The sequence below is a fragment of the Rhinopithecus roxellana genome, chromosome 2, assembly GCF_007565055.1.
Source record: "Rhinopithecus roxellana isolate Shanxi Qingling chromosome 2, ASM756505v1, whole genome shotgun sequence".
Taxonomy (NCBI): Eukaryota; Metazoa; Chordata; class Mammalia; order Primates; family Cercopithecidae; genus Rhinopithecus; species Rhinopithecus roxellana.
The window spans coordinates 57,328,936-57,350,812 of NC_044550.1; the positions used below are offsets into that span (position 1 = coordinate 57,328,936).

Below are 21,877 nucleotides of genomic sequence, written 5' to 3' on the forward strand. Positions count from 1 at the left end.
AAAAATGAACCAAAAAATATTTCTGAAGAATGAGTCATGGCTGCAAGAATGATGTTTGAAATGTGCTCTCTACATGTAGAAATGAAATTGTATCATTGCATCAGACTTTTCTATACTGGTTTTCATTTGAGTTGCCTATGAGATATCAAGGTACAATAATTGGCAATATATCATTGCTATGGTTATTTATCAAGACATCAAACTTTCTGACTAAGCATATGTAATACTTATATTTATGTTAAATGCTTTAATACAATGAGTAGATTTTTTTTTACAGTAGAATAGTCTTTTTATTATTATTATTATACTTTAAGTTCTAGGGTACATGTACATAACGTGCAGGTTTGTTACATATGTATACTTGTGCCATGTTGGTGTGCTGCACCCATCAACTCGTCAGCACCCATCAACTCGTCATTTACATCAGGTATAACTCCCAATGCAATCCCTCCCTCCTCCCCCCTCCCCATGATAGGCCCCAGTGTGTGATGTTCCCCTTCCCGAGTCCAAGTGATCTCATTGTTCAGTTGAGTGAGAACATGCGGTGTTTGGTTTTCTGTTCTTGTGATAGTTTGCTAAGAATGATGGTTTCCAGCTGCATCCATGTCCCTACAAAGGACGCAAACTCAGCCTTTTTTATGGCTGCATAGTAGTCCATGGTGTATATGTGCCACATTTTCTTAATCCAGTCTGTCACTGATGGACATTTGGGTTGATTCAAAGTCTTTGCTATTGTGAATAGATTTTAACCATCCAGTTTTTTTCTTTGAAGATAGCATTTTGTTTGTCTGAAATTAGAATCCATTTCAGTTTCATGGAGGAGCAAAGGTGAGGCACTCATCTGTCTCTGTCCTTTTTGCCTGACACAGTGTTAGCCCAATGCTTGGCACCAGTAGGTGCTCTATGTATAAGTGTTTTTCAGTAAATGAATTAATAATATATGGGTTTTTCTCGAAATGAATTAATAACATCTCAGTTTTAAAAACTTCACAGATTGGATGGATTGATTTCATGAAACATGTCCTTTGTGTTTAAGTTTCTTGCCAAATCTAAGTTGGAGAGATTAAATTGGAGATAGAAAAATGATTGTTATGTACATTTGTAGAACTTTAGTACTAGACATAATTCCAGAGATTATTTAGTTCTAGCTCCTCATTTTTCACACAAAGGCATTGAGGACCAGAGAGGTTAAGTGACTTGCTCATGCTCATATTATGTCAAGCTTGGACCTAACCCAGATCTCCAGATCTCCAGATCTCTAGGCTTCGGTATCATCTCTTTCCATTAGGCCCCTTGGAAGTAAATCTTGGTTTCATGATTCCTTTCATGGCCTAGGTTTAACTCCTGAGCTCCCAAAGAAGAATTTAGGAAAAATTTTATGTTTGTGTTAATTGCAAAATAGAAAGATTTCTGAGACAGCAACTCCTCTTCCTCTCAAGGATCCTGTGCAGTGCATGGGCTGCTTGGGGGCACCCATATGTTTTTGTTTTTGTTTTTGTTTCTGTTTTGAGATGGAGTCTTGCTCTGTTGCTCAGGATGGAGTGCAGTGGCACAATCTTGGCTCACTGCAACCTCCGCCTCCCGGGTTCATGCAATTCTCCTGCCTCAGCCTCCCAGGTAGCTAAGATTACAAGCATGCACCACCACACCCAGCTAACTTTTTGTGTTTTTAGTAGAAATGAGGTTTCACCATGTTGACCAGGCTGGTCTTGAACTCCTCACCTCAAATGATATGCCCACCTTGGCCTCACAAAGTGTTGCGTTTACAGGCATGAGCCACCGCACTCAGCCTCCCATATTAATTTTTTAATGTCCTTTCCTCCTGGTAAGTCTGTTGGAAAAAGAGAGCTTGCACCATCTAGTGGATCTAAGAAGAGACTCTTAGGCTTAAATTTTGGGTGACCTTACTTTAAAAAGAAGGAACAATATTTTTATTTAATGAATCTGCACATTCTCACATGGAATCCTTTTTATCACGAGAGTGGCAGTAGCAGCACAGAATGAAGTTAGGGTCACTTTGTACTTCATAGTGCTAGAGATGTGACACCTTACTGACCGTGCTTCTTTTTAGTGGTGGAAAGCAGGCCACAAAGTGGGTAACTGGATTTAACTGATTTAACTGGATCAGGAAAGGCATGAGCAGGGGTATTTTTAGATAACTCTCCAGGTGATTCTAACATAGAACCAGGGCTGAGAACCACTGCTGTATTACAACCTTGGTTTTTCAACAGTGCTTGGATTCTTGTTCTCATTAATTGAAAACACTGGCTCTTCTGTAACGGGTCTTTCCGTCCTAGTTGGGAATTAGTCAAATCCTATTATTCCTGGGAAACCCGCTAGTGCTCATTTGGACAATTAACTTATTCAAGAATGTACAGCATTCTATCCAATGGATAATGAAGTTTTAGAAGCGTTCAAATTATTCCTTTGTTTTCCTTCAATGGAGATTTTAAATCTTTTTACATGCTCTGGAAAATATTTGTCTCATGTGGCAGGTGGTAGAAGACAGTATCTGTCAAGCGGGATAACTTGATGATCGAATGGGCAGTGCAGGCCAGGGGCCTCACCACTGACATTGCCCTGTGATCTGAAATGCCTGTTAACCTCCTGGGCTTGAGTTTTCTTTGAAGAGTGTGATTGGTCATCTTTGTATGTACAAAGTACTGCTCAGCAAAAAACTAGGTTACAAAAAAAAGCTTTTGTTACTCCATCACTGAAATATCTTAAGTGGCACCTTAGCACCTGTGTTGTATAGTTGTGCTTGATGGTCATAATGACCAGGAGGCTTTGTGATAGTGGTCCACAGCCTGGTGCACATCAGAAGCAGCAAGTAGACCTGGAGATAATTAACTGGATCAGGATAGGGCATGAGCATGGGTATTTTTAGCTAACTCACCAGGTGATTCTGACATGGAACCTGGGTTGAGAACCACTGCCACAAGATATTCTTAAAAATGTTTTGCAGGCTGCGTGCAGTGGCTCATGCTTGTAATCCCAGCCTTTGGGAAGCTGAGGTGGGTGGATCACCTGAGGTCAGGAGTTCGAGACCAGCCTGGCCAATATGGTGAAACCCTGTCCCTACTAAAAATATGAAAATTAGCCAGGTGTGGTGGCGCACGCCTGTAGTCTGAGCTACTCGGGAGGATGAGGCATGAGAATCACTTGAACCCAGGAGGCAGAGTTTGCAGTGAGCTAAGATTGTGCCATTGCACTTTAGCCTGGGTGACAGAGCGAGACTCCATCTCAAAAAAAAAAAAAGTTTTGTAAGGCAAGGCACGCTGGCTTATGCCTGTAATCCCAGCACTTTGGGAGGCCGAGGCAGGAGGATTGCTTGAGCTGAGGAGTTTAAGACCATCCTGGGCAACATGATGAAACCCTGTCTCTACAAAAGATACAAAAATCACCCAGGTGTAGTGGCATGCACCTGTAGTCCCAGCTACTTGGGAGGCTGATGTGAGAGAATTGCTTGAGCCTGGGACGTTGAGGCTACAGTAAGTGGTGATCACGCCACTGTACTCCAGCCTGAGCCACAGTGTGAGACCCTGTCTCAAAAACAAAACAAAAACAAAACAAACAAACAAAAAAAAGTTTTGTGAACCTTGAATTTCAAATCAAGTTTGGCAGTCTGATGTATATTTTCTGGCTTTTAAATTATTTGAATATTGGAGATCCATATTTGATAACCAGTATTCTCCTGGGGCCCAGGGAGCAGGAACTGCACTGTTTTGTGATTAGAGTAATGAAGTTATCATTGTGTCTAAATGACTCCATTTTTACATCTCTCAGAGGTGCTGGTGGAGTCAGTCCCTGTGCATGACCCAGGTTTGAGGAATGTGAGTACTTTCAGGGATTGCCAGGAGCAGTGAGGACCAGAAGTTAATGCTTCTGTGAGTGGCAGCTTAATGCATTGTCGTAATTGTACACATCTGAGGGCATTGATTCTATATTGTTGGCCCTTGTTCCAGTGACAGTAGGAAAGTGGGTGTCTTTCACATAAAGCTTTTTTTCCCCCTCTTATCATTTTAATAATGCATTTCACCTCTTTCTGTGGTTTCCAGGAGTAGGGTGTTCTGTGAGTTCTCTGCAGAAGCTGTTTTCTGCAGTAAAGTCCTGATCTGTCACTGGGAGCAGCTTTCTTCTGACAAATGTAGCTGAACTGGTTGGCAGAAGGATGGCAGGGAGGTAAAAGGGCAGGGAGTGGTTATAAATCCTCTAAAACGTCATCAATTGAACTCTTACAGTGGGAGACAGTGTCTTTGACGACGTGTTCCAAATGGTTGATACAGATATTCAATTTCAAAGGATTTCTGCTGTGTTTTCAGAGGGCAGGGGACAAGAATGCCAGGAAATTGTTTGAATTCTTGCCTTGATGCCTTCTCCTCAAAATAGTGTAAAAAACATGAAATTTATTATCAGGTAGACTTAGGTTTGAATGTGGCTTCTGCCACTTGCTGTGTGCTTCTAGGGCAAAATTTTGAGCCTCACTTTTCTTAGCTGTAAAATGAGAATCCTAATACCTACCTACCATTTTACTCTATCAAGATGAATTGATTAACATAATACATGTAAAACATCTAACACAATGTTTGGCACAGAACTGGTACTTCATAAATGGTGGCTATTTCTGGAACTACTGTTAATAGTGGTAGTAATGAATGATAATGATAATAATAAACAACCCCCCCCCCCACCTTTGGAAATGGCCTGTATGTCCCCTTAGCCTTTGGTGGGGATGGCAAGGGGGTGTTGACGGAGGCCCATCCGGGAAGGGTGTACTCAGAATTTTCATCCTCACATAGTCAGCGTGTTATAATTTAGAGTCTTATCACATATTAATCCTTTAAAATGCAGTCACTCTCTAGAAGAGTTCATTTTACTGATTACTCATTTTGTGTACACCCTGCTGTTTAATTCAGAGGGCCTATAATACAGATTTTTATGTACACAGTGTGGACAGGGGGTTAGTAGAGGAGAGGGGAAAATATAATTTGGGAATTACTTTGGCCATAAGTCACACCTGGTGTCATGGTTTGGTGTGGGGTTTGGACACCCAGGAAAGGTTAGATTATTGAGAAGTTGAGAAGAGGAGATGCCAGAATGGGTGACAGGAGGGTGGTGGGGACCCAACTACAATTTCGAATTTCCTGTGCAGGGTTCTCTGTTAGGATAGCCTGTGTGTTGCCATGAGTTTGTCTTGGTGTCCCTTCTGTCATTTGGCATCAGTTGACAGTGTCTGGAGTACAGTTCCATTTCATTGAAGCATTCGGTCTAGAGTATAAAGCATTTTTGTGAATCAGTGGAAACTGAATTTGCACAGCTGAGGATCTGTACTGCAGTTTCAGAAAAGTCAGTATAGTTCAATTGAGGTATAAAGGGCTCTCCTCCCCATTTGAGTTCTGACATGTTGAGAAATACAAAGAATGAGGCAGATGGAAGAAGATTAAAACACCATCTTTATTACCAGTAGAACTGATGCTAGAGAATAGGGTTTACTCCTGAAGACAAACATTCCCAATATTCAACCTGAGAATTAGACAGACAGACTCACCCAGACACATTATAGAACCTGTGCTGGGGAAGAGCAGAGACAAATATGTGCTTTCTTTTATTGAGACAGAGTCTCACTCAGTTGCCCAGGCTGGAGTGCAGTGGCACAATCTTGGCTCACTGCAACCTCCATCTCCTGGGTTCCAGTGATCATTCTGCTTCAGCCTCCCTAGTAGCTGGGACTATAGGCATAGGCCACCACACCCAGCTAATCTTTGTATTTTTAGTAGGGATGGAGTTTCACCATGTAGGCCAGGCTAGCCTTGAGCTCCTGACCTCAAGTGCTCTGCCCGCCTCAGCCTCGAAAGTGCTGGGATTACAGGTGTGAGCCTCTGTGCCCTCTCCCGAATATGTACTTTCTGCTGGAAGCCTGGCTCCCCGGAGAAGAGAGGATGGGACAGGCTCAATCCCAAGCTCAACAAAATGACAAGTTACTCCTCCTCTCCTGGAGAAGAATTACTGGGGGAGTCAGAGAGAGGCCAGAAGTACAGTGCTAGGAGATCCTGCATGTGGGAGGACACATGAGAACTGGAGACTTCGTTTTACTCTATCATGTCTGCATAAATTCAACCTAAGTTCTAGCAAATTTGGAAGGAGTAATTCATACTTAAAAAAAAAACAAATGGTAGTGGTTTAAATGTCACTCCCATCACCAAGAACATATCATGGTCCCTGGGCCCTGCAGAAGATAATCCAGAGCCCTTAACCTGGTTTTGAAAACCTCTCCTGATGTGGTTCCATCCTGCCTATGAGCCTTCCTTCCCTTTATGATGTGCAAATGCAGATCTAAAGTCTGATTAGTGCCCTCATCATCCTTTGAACAGTTCATTCTTGCTCCTGTGTTCCTACTGGATTATCCTTTCCACTTCTTGCCTGTTCATCCAAAGTGTACTCATCTGGGCCAGGCACGGTGGCTCATGCCTGTAATCCCAGCACTTTGGGAGGCTGAGGTGGGGGGATCACTTGGGGTCAGGAGTTCGAGACCAGCCTGGCCCACATGGTGAAACCCCATCTCTACTAAAAATACAAAAATTAGCCAGGCATGGTGGCTTGTGCCTGTAATCCCAGCTACTCGGGAGGCTGCAGTACAAGAATCACTTGAACCCGGGTGGCAGAGGTTGCAGCGAGCTGAGATCGCACCACTGCACTCCAACCTGGGTGACAGAGTGAGACTCTGTCTTAAAAAAACAAAACAAAACAAACAAACAAAAAACGTGTATTCATCTGTTAGGTCTCAATACAAGCACCACTGTGGGCAGAAACCTTGCACTGAAGCGTATGCTGACTTCTCTCATCTCCAAATTGCCAATGAACTTTCACATAGGACTGCACTGCTTAGTACTTGTTCATCAAATGAGCTTTGTCTGCCAATTGTTGTAAGTTTTTTGAGGGATAAATGTTTGTTATGCTGCTTTTGTGTATCCTCAGCTGCTAGTATATTGTACACCTGGAAAACACTCAATATATATGCAGTTGGTTAAATAGATGTGTCAAAAGAAAGTGGCTAGCACTCTTACCAGTATATTAGAAGAGAGTGATGTGTTGGTTATGCTGGAAAATGAAATACCAAGACAAAGAATTGAGATTAGCACTTAGTTTTATGTCACTGATGTGGAATCAAAGAATGCTTTGGAACAGACTTGTAACAGAGAGGTTAGATCATCATCATTTTACAGCAGAGAAAACAAAGGCTCATGATTTGGAAAGAAATGTTCGGAGTCTGTGAGCTTAATATTTGTGAGAGGAATAGAGGATATGAAGCAGATGATCTTTCAGTTCTTTAACATTTGATTATGTTTACAAGGTTTATGTGGTAGCTTTATGTTTGCGTTAGAAGGTCCTCTAAGTGTTCCCAAGTGCTTTTCTATTATCCTGTCGATCCTCACTTCTTTATGTGCTCGCCAAAATCTGTGGGGGAAGGCACTTTTCACAGAAGCCTTCACATCTCATCATTAACCTTCTTCATTGACACATGTCTGCTCACTGTGGTAGATTACATAGTATGCAGGCCGGAGACATCAGGCTTGTTTTCCATTTGTAAGCAGTTGAGACACCAGAATATTACTTCGCTTGCCCATGGTCATCAGATGCTAAGAATTAAAATGCAAGTGTCTTATATTCTTTCCCATTGTAGACCATTTTCTACCACTCCACGATGTTTTTCTCTTCTTTAAGATCATCTGGAGACCCGGAGAGAATCCTGGCTGAGAAGGGAAGCACATTTGTGAATCCCTGATCAGCAAAGAGATCGGTTAGTGCAAGTACCTGAAGCACCCAGGGTAGAAGGTTATGAACACCAGGTTGGAGAAAGGATGGCTTTGACGAGTGCTGAGAGAGGATGCTGCCCTGTGCCAGAGTGGAACAGGAAGCAGGAGCTGATACCTGAGAAGGACAGGTCAGCTAACCAGCCCTCAGTGAGGGGTTTCCAGGACAGCCTCGTTACTTGCTTTGTTGTAGGCTTCTCAAGACATCCGTGATCATATTTAACTATTGTACAAAAATAGCAAACAAAATAAAAGTAGTGTTTTAGTCATTTGTGCCAATGTTTCTTTCCAGTAAAATTTAAAAAAATTTTTGGTTTTTAACTTAAAAAATTAAATGTTAGTTTTGTCTCTTATTGGTTAGTTAACAGAAAAGCTAATAGAGAAGTTAGTCTGTCTAGTATATATTTTTAAACAGATTTCAAACACCGAGTTGTCACATAAGTAAGTCATGAAGTCAATTTGGTGGTCACAATTAGCTCTTAAAGTAGAATAAAATAGAAAATACCAGAGTGCATTGCACTTAGTAATGGTGAGTATTAGATATTATTATAAAATATTTTCATTATGATGAGTCATGGTATTAAAAAGTGTGAAAATACTGAATGGGAGAATGTTACTAGATTACTTGTTACTTGATGTTACATTTCTGCTTTATCATGGACTATAAATAAATGTTAGTTGGTATTCTTTTGGTCTAAAACATTCATTAGTTAATTATTTCATTCAACATATGTATTTTAAGCACCCAATATATGCCAGGCACTGTTCTAAGTGTTTGCTGGGGTTGAGATATCTATAGCAATTTACTTACAAAGCATATCTTATTTCTCTTACTCAGAGAAAACAGTGTATTGGTGTGCCTAAGGTTTAGCTGTGGATACAGAAAACTCCCTTTATATTACAGAAAACTCGCTTTAATGATCCTTTCGTATTCCGCACACCACTTCTATTTACAATTCACTAGCCAGGACACACGTAGTAACATCTAGATGCAAAATGTGTTTTTTTATTATAAAGTCAGGGTTTATTCCCAAGGAAGAGAGGGAGAATAAATATTGGGGAGACGTTTAGTAGTGCCTGCCATAAACCTCAAAGCTTCTTACAGATAAACAAAATTTCATTTCCATTGATGGGAAACTGGAAATTTCTATTATTATAATTATTGGAAAGGCACAGAGTTGGCAGGGCCACTGCATAGAGTTGGGCAGGTTGTCTACTGCACAAGGGCAGCCTGCTGAGGGTGCAGATAGGAGAGATGGTGTTCATGTTCTGTTTGCCAGACTTTGTGTCCTGGCATGGGGCTGTGTCCACCCACGGGAAGAGGCACCCTTGTCTAATTGGCAGAAGACACCTTCTTCTCTGGCCAAGCCATCTGCTTACCGAACTGTGGGCCTGGGGGGCTACTTTGCCCAAAGAGATGTATTTCTAATTTGCAGAAATGCCCTATATGGGCTGGTTGTGGCTCAGAGGCCAGTTTCAACTAGCCTAGAGGTCGTCTTAAGCATTTGACTCTGACATACCTGATTCTGCCCCTTCTTCTAGTATAGCTCTTCTTGCCTGGTTTTATATTTTTAAAATAATAGAAGTTAGCTGTCAAAACTTTATGCATTGTCTTATCACAAATAGGCAGAGAGTAAATTTTCAGAGGCTGAGCAGGTCTACCGGTCCTGCAGAGTCTCCTCATCCCTGACGTCTTCGTAGCCCCTCACGTCACTTCTCTTCCATTGTAGGAAAGGAAATTCATGTTATAAACTAAGCTTACATCGATCTCTGATTTGAAATGGAAAATTAGATATCTTTTGTTTTTAACTTCAACAAGTGCATGAGGGAGATAATGGTACCAAATGATTGAGTTCTTAAGCATCAGAATTATGAAAAGATAGAAACGGTCCCACCCTCCCTATACACAGAGAAATAATAGTTAAAACGCACACACACACAAAACCCCACCTTATCTAAGGCAGCCAGGTGGTATTCATCTTGGAAACAAATGCAGAGAGTGGAGGGAAGATCTGGTCTGAAAGTTGGTGTGAATCTTTTATTCTTTCCCTGCACTCTCCTAAGAGAACATTAAAAATGTATCAGCAACAAAGGCCCTGCAAGCTTTTCTTCAAGTAAGAAAACCAAAAAGCAAGGAAAACAGAGAAGGAGTTTAGTCTGTTTATCTTCTGACTATAATTTTCTCTCGCCTCCCACTAACTTTTTTTGAGGCTTGCTGTCCCGTCATTTTTGTGTCTGACTTGCGTTTCAGGCGAGGTAAAGCGGAGTCATTCTGATGGGATGCTCCTCTGTGATTATCCAGTGGCAGATGATGTGCAGGTTTGGGACAACAGAGAGGAACAACCAGAATGACTGTAATTATTGAATTTGTTGGGGCAGATATGTGTGTGTTTTCTGCCTTCCCATTGTATTGAGGTCTTTCCAGTGCTCGTGGAAAATAAGCGAGGAGTGAAATCTGTCTTTTATTATCAGAGCTTGCTTTGTTACAGTTTTAGTGTCTAGGAAAATGGGTCTAAATTTAAATTCCTTTCCCAAATGATACATTTAACCCATCAGGGAGATTGAGCTGTGTGCGTGTGGTGGCGGGGCGGAGGGAGTGGGGGAGGAGTTGAGGCGGTTGCGTGGAAGGGCAGGCATTAGATGCTGCCTTCTTGCAGTGGTTCTCAGATGCTTCATTCTAGAGAAGCTGCCGGTTGGGGTTCTGGCCCATGGACCATTTCCCCTCCATTGTGGGTTTTAAAGTCAGTCTCATCAGCATTCAGTAGTATTGTCTTATTAATCAGGAAGATAAATAGGGAGAAGCCTGAGGAAGCATTTCTTTTTTTTTTTTTTTTTTTTCCCAGCGGATCACTTTTTGAGGTTACCGTAATTCAAGAGCGTGGCATGAGTTACTCTCTGTATTTTCAATGAAATGTTATTCATTATAAGTGGAAAATTTCCCCTGCTGTTACGGCATTGTAAAATTAATATAACTACCCTGCTAAGGAAGGCATCCCCACCATGGGCTGTGAAAATCCAGTGTTTTTATTAGTAACAGGGCTGCTGATTTCCATCTTGACACATTTATTGATTACTCTGAGTACCTGGCGGTGCATCAGGTCCTTTGAGAGTTCACATTGCAGGTCAGATGTAGTCATTTCTGCAGTAAGTTTGCAATCTTAAAGGATGAATGTGTGTATTATGAAAACGGAGAAAGGGAACTGACAGCCTAGAAAAGGGAAGTCTGAGAGGTTTAATAAGAATTCCGGAATAGGAAAGTTGAGTTTTGTGGGGACAGCATTTCTCCGTCAACACTTATTAAGATGAGGGCAGGGTAAGGTACAATTTAAATTACAGCAGGTGGAATCTCCCTTTGTAATGAGGAGTACTTTCTTCTGATTCAAAAATTATGAGCCTCGACTAAGTTGTGTTGCCCAAAGAAGCTGTGTAATCTCTGTTTGAGTTTGAAAGAAGGGTGTCGTGGGTGTTTGTGTTTTGGCAGCCCAGCACCAGACCTCTTTTTCTTTCTAAGCCTGTCTCTCCAGCCTTCTGGTGATTCTGTGAGACACCCCTTCAGTAAGTATTTTTTTTGCTTGGACCATCTGGAGTTAGTTCTCATAAGATTGCTGGGACTCAAATAACTGAAACAGTATGCTTAGAATAGTCCTTAGTTACGTACTAGGTACTCAATAACTGGTCAGTGATGTTGTTTTTATTGTTTCTCAAATTGTCACTGAGAAGTTTGAATAAAAAAGGGACCCTTTCTGGAACAATTAATAAATAGGAAAGAGAAGAACCAAGTGGTCTTTGGAATACCCCTCAGATCTTTGTTTCTGAGCCAAAATGCCCGCATGTTTCCTTATTAATACCTCAGGCCCATGCTATGAATTACCTTTCTTATGGAGTATTTGGGTATTCAATAGTTAAACTTTATTAGGTGAGGTTCAAGTATGATGGATCATATACTGCATTATACTCTAATAAATTATATCATAATGAAGCTATAGGGTACAAATTATGCACACATAGTATAGACATAGCCAAATGGCTATAGACATAGGCATTTGCTGAAACCTCCAGGGAGAGAGGTTTATGATAAGCAAGCGAAAATAACTTTTGATGTGAAAAAAGCAGTAACACTTCAACTTGGCCAACCCTAGTTGCAGCATTGGCCCATTGGACATAGGACCATTTTTATTGGCGATGACAGCTTTATTCTTGTTCTGTCAGTATTGGTCAGCTCGTCCTGTGGGATTAAAATGAGGTTTAGATTGGCTAGCATTGGCAAATACAGATGAAAATATGTTTTAGGGAGTTTCTGTGTCCCCTCTAACTACAGCCTGTTCTAGGACACACTGAATCTTTGGGGCTGATGTAGCCCATCCCTTGTGACCACCTCAAAATCTTCTGATTCTACAAAATGCCTGGGAGGGAATAGGGAGGGAGTGGAAATGGATGAGGTGTTCATTTTCTATAAGGAGTGGTTGTACTCCCCCCCCCCCCAACTCCCAAAAACATGTACAGACAGGCAAATTTTGTTCTTTTGCCACCAACACTCCCACCGACTTCCTGGTCCTTCTTTTTTTTTTTTTTTTTTTTTTTTTTTTTTTTTTTTTGGCCTCAATTTGGCTTATTTTAAACTGAGGACCCAAGTCAGGAAATAATAGCCATCCTTTACTGAGTCCCTTCTATGTGTTGAGATTTATGTGTATTCTCTTTAATCCTCTTAATACTTTCAAACATATTGGATTATCCCCATTTTGCAGAGGAGGAAACAGGCTTAGAGAGATTAAATAACACAATCAAGGTTATACAGGTAATAAATGTTAGGATTTGAACTCTAGTTTGTATAGCTCCAAAGCCTCTCCTTTTTCTGAAAACCACTCTCTATTATCTTCCTCTCACTGTTTTCCTCAAAACCTCATTTTCTACTCAGGGCTGGCAACCATATTCCCTGCAAGGCTAACGTAACTCCTGGTATAGACCTCACACAGGTTCAGGTTTTAAGTAGAATTTCCTAATGCATTTGGCTTCTGCTTACAACAACAAAGCACTCAGAATTGTGTTTTGTTCATGTTTCTGTCCCCAGGACCCAGTGCAGAGCTTTCACCTGCATAAATGTTTGCTGAATAGGTCCATTCCTGATATGTTCCCATTGCAAGGAGGTGTAGGAAAAGGTAGGAACCCCAAAGGTGCAGCATCCATAGCAGTTGACAATATTCACGACAAGGTAATCTGAACACTGAGAACAAAATGGAAAATGCAGAAAAACAATCAACCAAATCCCAGATAATAAAGGTTGTACTTCGGGGACAGGTAGTCAGTGTTTATTCAAGTACCTCAAATTTGGGCCAGTTAAATGCATTGAGATCTGCTCCAGGGAAGCAGTGCTCAGTGAGAAAGCCACATGGCCTTGGGAGCACCACCACTGCCTGTGGTTTGAGTGGCACTGCCTCCCACGTTGTGTCTCTGGCGCCTGGTTTTCCCCAGGCAGACAGATCCCAGCTCCTACTTCCATTGGGGAGATGAGCGGTGTTTCACTATTCAGGGCCTGGGAGGACCCTGAAAAGCCATTTGTTCACTGCTTCCCTTTTCTCCCAGAAGATATAAATTTATTATACTAATATATTTAATGTATTACAGATCCATTGAAGAAATGCTGGGAGAAAAGGGGCAGAGACTGGCTTTTATTTTAATACACTTTCCTCAAAATATGTTACTGAAATCCTCATTGTAGCCACTCTGTTTCCTCCTTCCTCAAATATTTTAGGAATAAATCAGCAAACTTGCTGACTTTGGCTGTCACCTCCATTCACCTCCCCAGCTGGCCTCTGGCGGTGCTAGCAGTATAGCGTGTGGCCTAGAGGTCGGGGAGCAGAAGGGAGGCATAGGGGAGCCGATGGGAGGGAGCCGGAATCATCAACTGCAGACTATTTTCAGATCTGGAGTCATTGAACATTTTCTGTCCTGAATTTTTGGCTGAAACAGTAGAGCTGCTTGCTGAGAACCAGGGCGTCTGTCTTCCCTTTTGTACTTGAATGTTCTTCTTAGCGCTTCATGTCCTTGGAGGGGAGAAGATGGCTGCAAGGAGCCCATCCAGCTGCTGCCCTTGGCTGCAGGTGGGTGGATATGCCTCCCGCCTGTCCGTTGGCTTGGCTCTCTCTGGCAGCAGCAGGCGAGCTCGTAGCCTGTGTTCCCTGTTAAGACCCTTTCACTCCTGTTTTGTGTGATCCAGCCTTGTCATTCTTTTCCCCTCTGCTGATTTCAGTGGGAGCTTCACTCTGGTTGGACCCACTGGGGCTGATGACTCACTGATTACCCAGGTGAACCAGCAGTTAGCTAGTTTTTTCCTCTGTTATCAAAGGAAAAGCCAAGGAAGGGTGGCTTCTAACTTGGAGAGGGTGCCACAGTCACCTGACCCCACTGCCTGCCACCTGCCTGAGTGACAGAAGGTAGGATCCATCTGTTTGTTCCAGTGTGACTAGATCACAAAAAAACAATTAGCAGGTTGGAAATGTATTTTTCAGGACACACATAAACCTGCCATTACAGGGAGGATTCTGGTGCTAATTTAGATGCAAATGGGATGGCCCAACTAGAGCTGATTACAGAAAGGTCAGAATGTCTATATGCTCAATTTCACTCCTATGCTGTGCAGTAAGTTAATGTGCTGCTGCAGTTGTGGGCATGATGGCTGGCTTTGGTTCTGGCTTTAATTCTTTTTAGAGAGCTTTGGTTTTATAGAAGTAGAATGTGATGCGTGGTGTCACCTCCTCCCTCCCCACCCACCTCCTTTTTAAAAGAAAACACACTGTCCATTTTACCTATTTCTGAGAAGCTTGAAATTCTAATAAAAAATAAAAACACACTTTTGGAGCTCTTAGCCTAAGACAAAAAAGAGTAGATTGATTGTAAATTCAGTTGCCATCCTGTTCAGAAAACTGATCTCACCTATGTGTGCGCTTCTTCCAGGCCAGCCCATGCTGGGTTATAGCCTGGAGCATAGGGAACTGGTGATGAGAACTGGTGGGTGAAAGGATGGCGTAGATGATGGTGAACTGTGCTCCTGTGGTGTTTTTCAGATGTTTTTGGCTGCAGCTCACAGTCAGAAATAATATTTTGCATGTTTGCATATATATGTGTATTCACTGAATTTGCAAGCAAAGCACATATATTTAATATATTGCATTATGTATATTTTCAACAAAATATGTATACACAAGTTTGACAAAATAGGACTTGCCCTTACTACGTGCAGGGTACTCTAATATTTTCTATTGGAATCTGGTCTAAACCATTAATGAACTAATAAACTGAATTAACTACCCACTCTTGAACTCAAACTGTAGTTTCAAAAACACCGGCTTGAGGGATTGGTGAAGATTCTTGGCATGAAGAAGGACCCAGACAAGGGCTATAGGAATGTACAGAAGACGGGCAGAAAAAGATTTATTTCCAAGGATGGACTAAACGGGACTCAATAGCAGTAAAGTCAAGTACCTGAGTCAGGCCTCTATTCTGGAACTTGGGTTGAAAAGTAATCACGTAATAGCGCCTACGCAGATACGTTCTTTAGAGTAACAACTGTTCTTATCTTGTCAAGGATAATTATTCGTTTGTGGACACTGAGTTTTCTTTAGGTGATTTCAGTCATTGTGGCCCCACTTTAGTATGAAATACCATTCTTAAGCTTTAGTATCCCTAAATTTCATTATTGTGTATGAAATGGCAGTAAGGTAGAACGTCATTTACTGTTTCTATTAGTATTTCTATGTAAATTCGTAGCAACCTGCAATTCTTTATAGAACAATTTAAATAAATATTGATAGTCATCTCTAAGACAGAGATCTTACTTATATTAACACCAGATTGTCCTTCATAATGGGTGCATGAAGAAGACGCTACTTTCCAGTCTTGCTAACACTTCTTTGGGGCATTAGCAGAAAATTTTGTTTTACATTCTGCACAGCAGAGCATCTTTTCCCTTGAGGTTTATTGTTAGCTTTCCAGTGATCACACTTAGGCTCTGGTCTCATCCTTGTTAAGGAGGTTGCCTATTTGGGGGGATTAGAGGAAGTTTCTGAAAGTAAGATAATGGGACAGGAAAAGATTTTCTGGTATAAAAAGCTCCTAAGGGCTCTGCGGATATGGTGGAAGGAAAAGATGGAAGGAGAAGGGAGCCAGATTTTCCTGGTTTGGGTATTAGTTTAATGTGAGTATGATCTCAGTTCATAAAAATATGCAACTTAATGCTTAATGGACTTGGGTTTTTAATATTTATAGCATGTTATATAAACGTTGTCCCTCCAAGTGCTTCTTAAATCCTCTTAGCTTATAAATGACAGCTTTGATTTCTAAAAAGAAATGAAATCTTTTCACTTATCCAGCCTAACAGTAGTAAACAATAGATACTTAATGCCCTCCTTTCATGTTAGGCCACAGAGACTGAGACTATAGTCTAAGGAGTTGATTGCTGTGCTTTCGAGCTTACTAAGGTCATATGTAACTTAAGGGGGGAAAAGCTGATGCTACATTATTGGTACAAAGGCTGGAATTCTGTATGACACGTCAGTTCAGCAGTGTTCCGTAGATAAGTTGAAAATATTGTATTACAGAAACTACATACATAGCCTGTTTGGAATGATTATGCAACTTTTTTCTAGTGATCAAGTTTGTTGGGGAATTAGATTTTCGCCTAAATCATTTAGGATTAAGTTTCTGCTAAAGGATCCCAGGTTTGCAGTAGTGAAGTGGATGTGAGCTAATGTAGGGTTGTTGTGAGTCATTTCCCTGTTAGCCATGATTGGTGACATCAGTTATTACAGAGATCTTTATAAAAAATGTCTTTACTCTCTGGGGCCTTCAGGACACATGTGGAGGATAAAGAATAATCAAAAGTTAAACTAAACTCTGGCAAATATAAATCACTAGATCTTTGGGGCTGTCATTCACTCAGGAAGAAGTATGTTCTGTGTGCCAGGCTTTGTACATTGCATTGGGGTAATAAAGGAAAAGACACAATGTGCATCCCAGGACAGCATTAGGAGTGCTCCATATATGGGACTAGAAAACATCAGGAAACACAAAGACGGAAGTAGTTTGTTTCAGAATCAGGGGCAGACCATGAAAAGTACTCTTCCCAATGCAATTTATTTGTTAAATGGTTCATGGTTACCTGTTTCTATTGCTGTATTTGGGCCACAGAGAGCTCTTTACAGTTGGTCAGATGACATAGTGGTGTATTGAATGTCTGAGAGCTTGCCTTGTTGGCACCAAGCTGGGGGAAGGGAATTTGCACTACGATATGTACTCAGACCACTGTGGAATGACTTCTCATTAGATTCTAATGCACTGGATAAGCATGCCTTCTTAGGATAAAGAAAACAGACACACTGACTTGGTAATATTTTATCCACCTGGGCTCATCTATCCAGAAGATAGCTGAGCACCAGAACTTTTTAAAAGTAATTTAAGCAGCCAAAATAGATAGCGCCAAGCCTTTATGCACAGATGCATCCACTCAGGGCTCATCTACACTTATGTAGCAGATCTGGACATCTGGTTTCTAAACTAATCTGTGGATTTTGAAAGCTGAAAATTAAAAGGGGAAGAGGAATGGAATATAAAAGGAATGGCCCAGTAACCGTAAGATAATGTGACAACTAACGCTTTTAAAGGAAGAGAAAGAAAGAAGATTTTAAAACATGGAAAAGGGAAAATAAAAATCACTCAATTTGTATTGCCATCTGTTTTGTTTAGAATCGAGTGCATTTGACTCATGGTGGAGGGATTGCTAAGATTTCTAGGGTGTGTGGTATTAGAATCTGAAAGTTTGAACTATTTCTCTGGTGATTTTCATGCATTCAGGTGTGGCTGTTTCTTTATGCTTCTGCGGGGCAGTTGATGACCCTGGGAATAACCTCTATTCATCAAAAGATGGTATATTCTCATCTTAGGAGGACAAAGATGTATATGCTAGCTCTTAAAATACTCCTAATAAAAATGTTTACGGTTAGAATTTTGATACTTGAAGCATCAAATCCTCAGCTTCTTGAAAAACTTGGCTCTTCAGAGTCCTATTCACTGAAAAATTGACATTTTACTACATGAGAAAATTATACCAGGTAGCAAATATTAATTTGAATTATAAAAAACTAAGTTACTTTATAAGCAGTGAGTTCTTATAGTACTTTATAAATAACATTTTATGTGTATTATTCAGTTATAAAAAATTTGACTTACATCTCTCCAGAAACACATCTGAATATCTGTAGTACTTTGTGTCTGTACTGCTCCTTTGCAATTTGTATTATCATTTTGCTTGTTATAGCTCATCTTCCTGGACATAGAGTGTTCTTATGTTTTCAGCTCCTTGTACATAATAGGTCCCAATAAATGTTTATTGAATGACTAATAATGAAACAAGTGACTCCGAGCTTTCTAATTAATCCTTTACAATCCATGTAAATACTTTCCATTATCTTTCTTCTTCAGTTCTGATTACACTCTAAAATCTTTATGGTATTTGAACTGCATTTGATGATTAGAATTGTCAGAACACTTGAACTGATTCTTTTTTTTTTTTTTTTTTGAGACGGAGTCTTGCTCTGTCGCCCAGGCTGGAGTGCAGTGGCTGGATCTCAGCTCACTGCAAGCTCCGCCTCCCGGGTTTACGCCATTCTCCTGCCTCAGCCTCCCGAGTAGCTGGGACTACAGGCGCCCGCCACCACGCCCGGCTAGTTTTTTGTATTTTTTAGTAGAGACGGGGTTTCACTGTGTTAGCCAGGATGGTCTCGATCTCCTGACCTCGTGATCCGCCCGTCTCGGCCTCCCAAAGTGCTGGGATTACAGGCTTGAGCCACCGCGCCCGGCCTTGAACTGATTCTTTATGCCTTTCTTTTTCCTTATTGAATTAAAGGGTGGAAACAGCATGAGGTATTGTGGAATGTGAATAGGTTATGGGTTTCAATAAAGCTCTGAAGTATGTTTTCGTGGGCAGTCGTGTTCTTGCCTTGATGGGGTCACTGTGGTGAGGCTGGGGCCACGGGAGAGGCGTGTATCACAGCATCAAGAGGATGCTCACCTGCGCTCACTCTGTTGTTGGTTCTAGGTGACTGTGGAGGAGGTCATGACCACAACTGCATATCTGGACCTTTTCCTGCGTAGCATCTCCGAGCCGGCACTACTTGAGATCTTCCTCCGTTTTATCCTATTGCACCAGCACGAGAATGTCCACATCCTAGACACTCTCACAAGTCGAATCAACACCCCATTTCGGGTAAGGAGAGCGCTAGAGGAAGGGAACTTACAACTAAGAACAGATTTCAGGAGAGTTTGTTTTGGGAATGAAATTATGAATATTCTCTTTTGCTCTCTCTCTCTCTCTTTTTTTTTTTTTTTTTGGTGGTTGTTGTTCTGTGGCCATTACCTTCTTTCTATTTGGTTAGAGATGAATGGGATAATGTGTTTTGCTCTCAAGGATCCTTCTGTCAAAGAGGTGACACTTACTGCCTTTCATAGGACATCTTTTGCGATTTCTCTGTTTTAGTACTTTCTTCTGTAGAACTAGCAGAATGCACTTTTGTGGGGGCAAGATGCAGGGGAACACGTGGACTTAAGCACAGATAAAACCAAGGAACCAGAGTGCATCAGGTCTGGATATTAGAGATCATATTCCTGTCCATGAGTTTTCCTGAAATGGAAGTTTGGAAAGTTGTGAATCTGGGTGGTCATTCTTCATTTTGAAGCTCTGATTAACTTGAAAAATACTCCTCCCCAAAGGCTGTCCCTATTTAATTGCAATTCTTGTTTTAAAAGCAAAAGAATGAGAATGTATATATCATTCAGTTTGTAACATATATAGAGATAATATGTATAACAATAATTGCACAAAGGGGGAAAGAGGGAATAGACTTATATAGGAGTAATATTTCTATATTTCACTAGAGCTAATTTAATATAAATCTGAAGTAAATTCTGGTAAGTTAAAATGTATACTGGAAGCACTAGAGCAACCACTAAGAAAATAACTAAAAAATGTAGTGGAAAAATCATTTAAAGGAATTAAAATGTTATGCTAAGAAAATATTCAATTAGCACTACACTTAACAGCAACATAATACACATTCTCCTCCAATGTACATGAAATATTCTCTAAGACAGACCATATGCTAGGCCATATAACAAGCCTCAGTGAATTTAAGAGGATTGAAATCATGCAAAGTATGTTCTCTGATCATAATGGATGGAAATTAAAAAAATATTGACAGAAACAAATTTGGGAAATTCACAAGTATATGGAAATTAACACACTTCTAATCAGTGGGTCAAAGAAGAAATCACAAGGGAAATGAGAATTTACTTTGAGATAAATGAGAATGAAGACAAAATATACCCAGGCTTATGAGATACAGTGAAAGCATTGTTTAAAGGGAAATATATAGTTGTGAACACATATGTTAAAAAAAGAAGAAAGAGCTCAAAGCAGTAACCTAAGCATCTACCATAATACACTGGAAAAAGAAGATCAAACAAAGCAGGCAAAAAGAAAACAATAAGGATTAGAGCAGAAATTAGTGAAACAGCAAATTTAAACAATGGAGAAAATAGGTGAAATAAAAAGTTGGTTCTTTGACAAGATTGACAAACCGTTAGCTAGGCTGAGAAAAAAAGAGGGAAGTCTCAAATTACTAAAATGAGAAATGAAAGAGGAGGATATTACTATCAACCTTACAGAAATAAAAACAATAAGTGAATACTGTGAGCAACTATATGCCAAAGGATGACTTAGATGAAATAGACAAATTCTAGAAAGACAAAAACTTGTGAAATGGAAAATCTAAAATTTATATCAAAATAAATCAATATCAAAATAAGATTAAAATAGAAATTAAACAAACTACTCATAAAGAAAAGCCCAGACCCAGTGGCCTCACTGGTGAATTCTTTCAAACATTTAGGCACTAGTTAAAAAGTAAGGTAAGCAAAATGGTGGAATAGGAAGACCCAGGCCCTTATTCCCTCACAGAGAAACCCACTTAAGAAAATGTATGGACCAAATTGCCTTTGTGAGAACTTCAGAAATTTTGTAAGAACACCAGTTAAGAGGTTGTATTACAAAGCCGAGAAGAGATATATTGAAGTGTGCAGGAAAATAGGTGGCATTATTACCTGCTCTAGCCATGCGCCCTCCCCAACACAGTGTGGCAAGATGCAGAGAAAACTTCCAACTGCTGACTTTTACTTTGTGAGGGAAAGAGAAGAGTGAATTGCTGGCTTCACACTGCTGCTTATGTTCTGTCTGTTTATTGGGAAAAGAGGAATAAAATAGCTGTAAGACACACAGAAAACAACAAAATGGAAATAGTAAGTCCTTCCACCTCAGTAATTATTTCAAATGTAGATGGATTAAACACTCCAATCAAAAGATATAAACTGGCTAAATAGATTAAAAAAACATGATCCAAGCATATACTGTCTAAAAGACACTCACTTTTGATCTAAGAACATGCATAAGCTGAAAGTCAAAAGATGGAAAAATATATCCCATGCAAATGGTAACTAAAAGAAAGCAGAGATGGTTGTACTTATATTTAAAAAATTAGATTTTAAGGTAAAGAGACAAAGACACAAGAGATAAGGAATGACATTATGTAATGATAAAAGGGTCAATTCACTAGTAAGATATAAATATTATATATAAATCAGAGTTCTCAAATATATGAAGCAAACATTGACAGATTTACAGGGAGAAACAGACAGCTGCACATTAATAGTGGGAGACTTCAATGCCCTACTTAAATAGTGGATAAAAATATCAGACAGAAGATAAAGAAGGAAACAGGATTTGAACAACACTATAAACCATTTGGACCTAACAGACGTATACCAAATACTCCACTCAGCAATGGCAGGATATACATTCTCCTCAAGTGCACATGGAACATTGTCCAAAATAGACCACTTGTGAGGTCACAAAACAAAGTTTAACACATTTACAAAAATTGAAAGCACACAAATAATTTTTTTCTGACTACAATGGAATGAAACTAGAAATAAATAGCAGAAGAAAAAGTGGAAAAAATTAT

General features: G+C 40.3%; 1 protein-coding gene across 1 annotated transcript in view; it reads left to right on the forward strand.

Annotated features, from left to right (window-relative positions):
* Window positions 1-21,877, forward strand: part of FAM160A1 (family with sequence similarity 160 member A1) — a 275,216-nt gene that overhangs the window by 215,927 nt on the left and 37,412 nt on the right. The window contains exon 7 of the mRNA XM_010372514.2: window positions 18,901-19,068. Coding sequence (XP_010370816.1) covers window positions 18,901-19,068 — 168 coding nt within the window. The remainder of the gene's footprint in view (window positions 1-18,900; window positions 19,069-21,877) is intronic.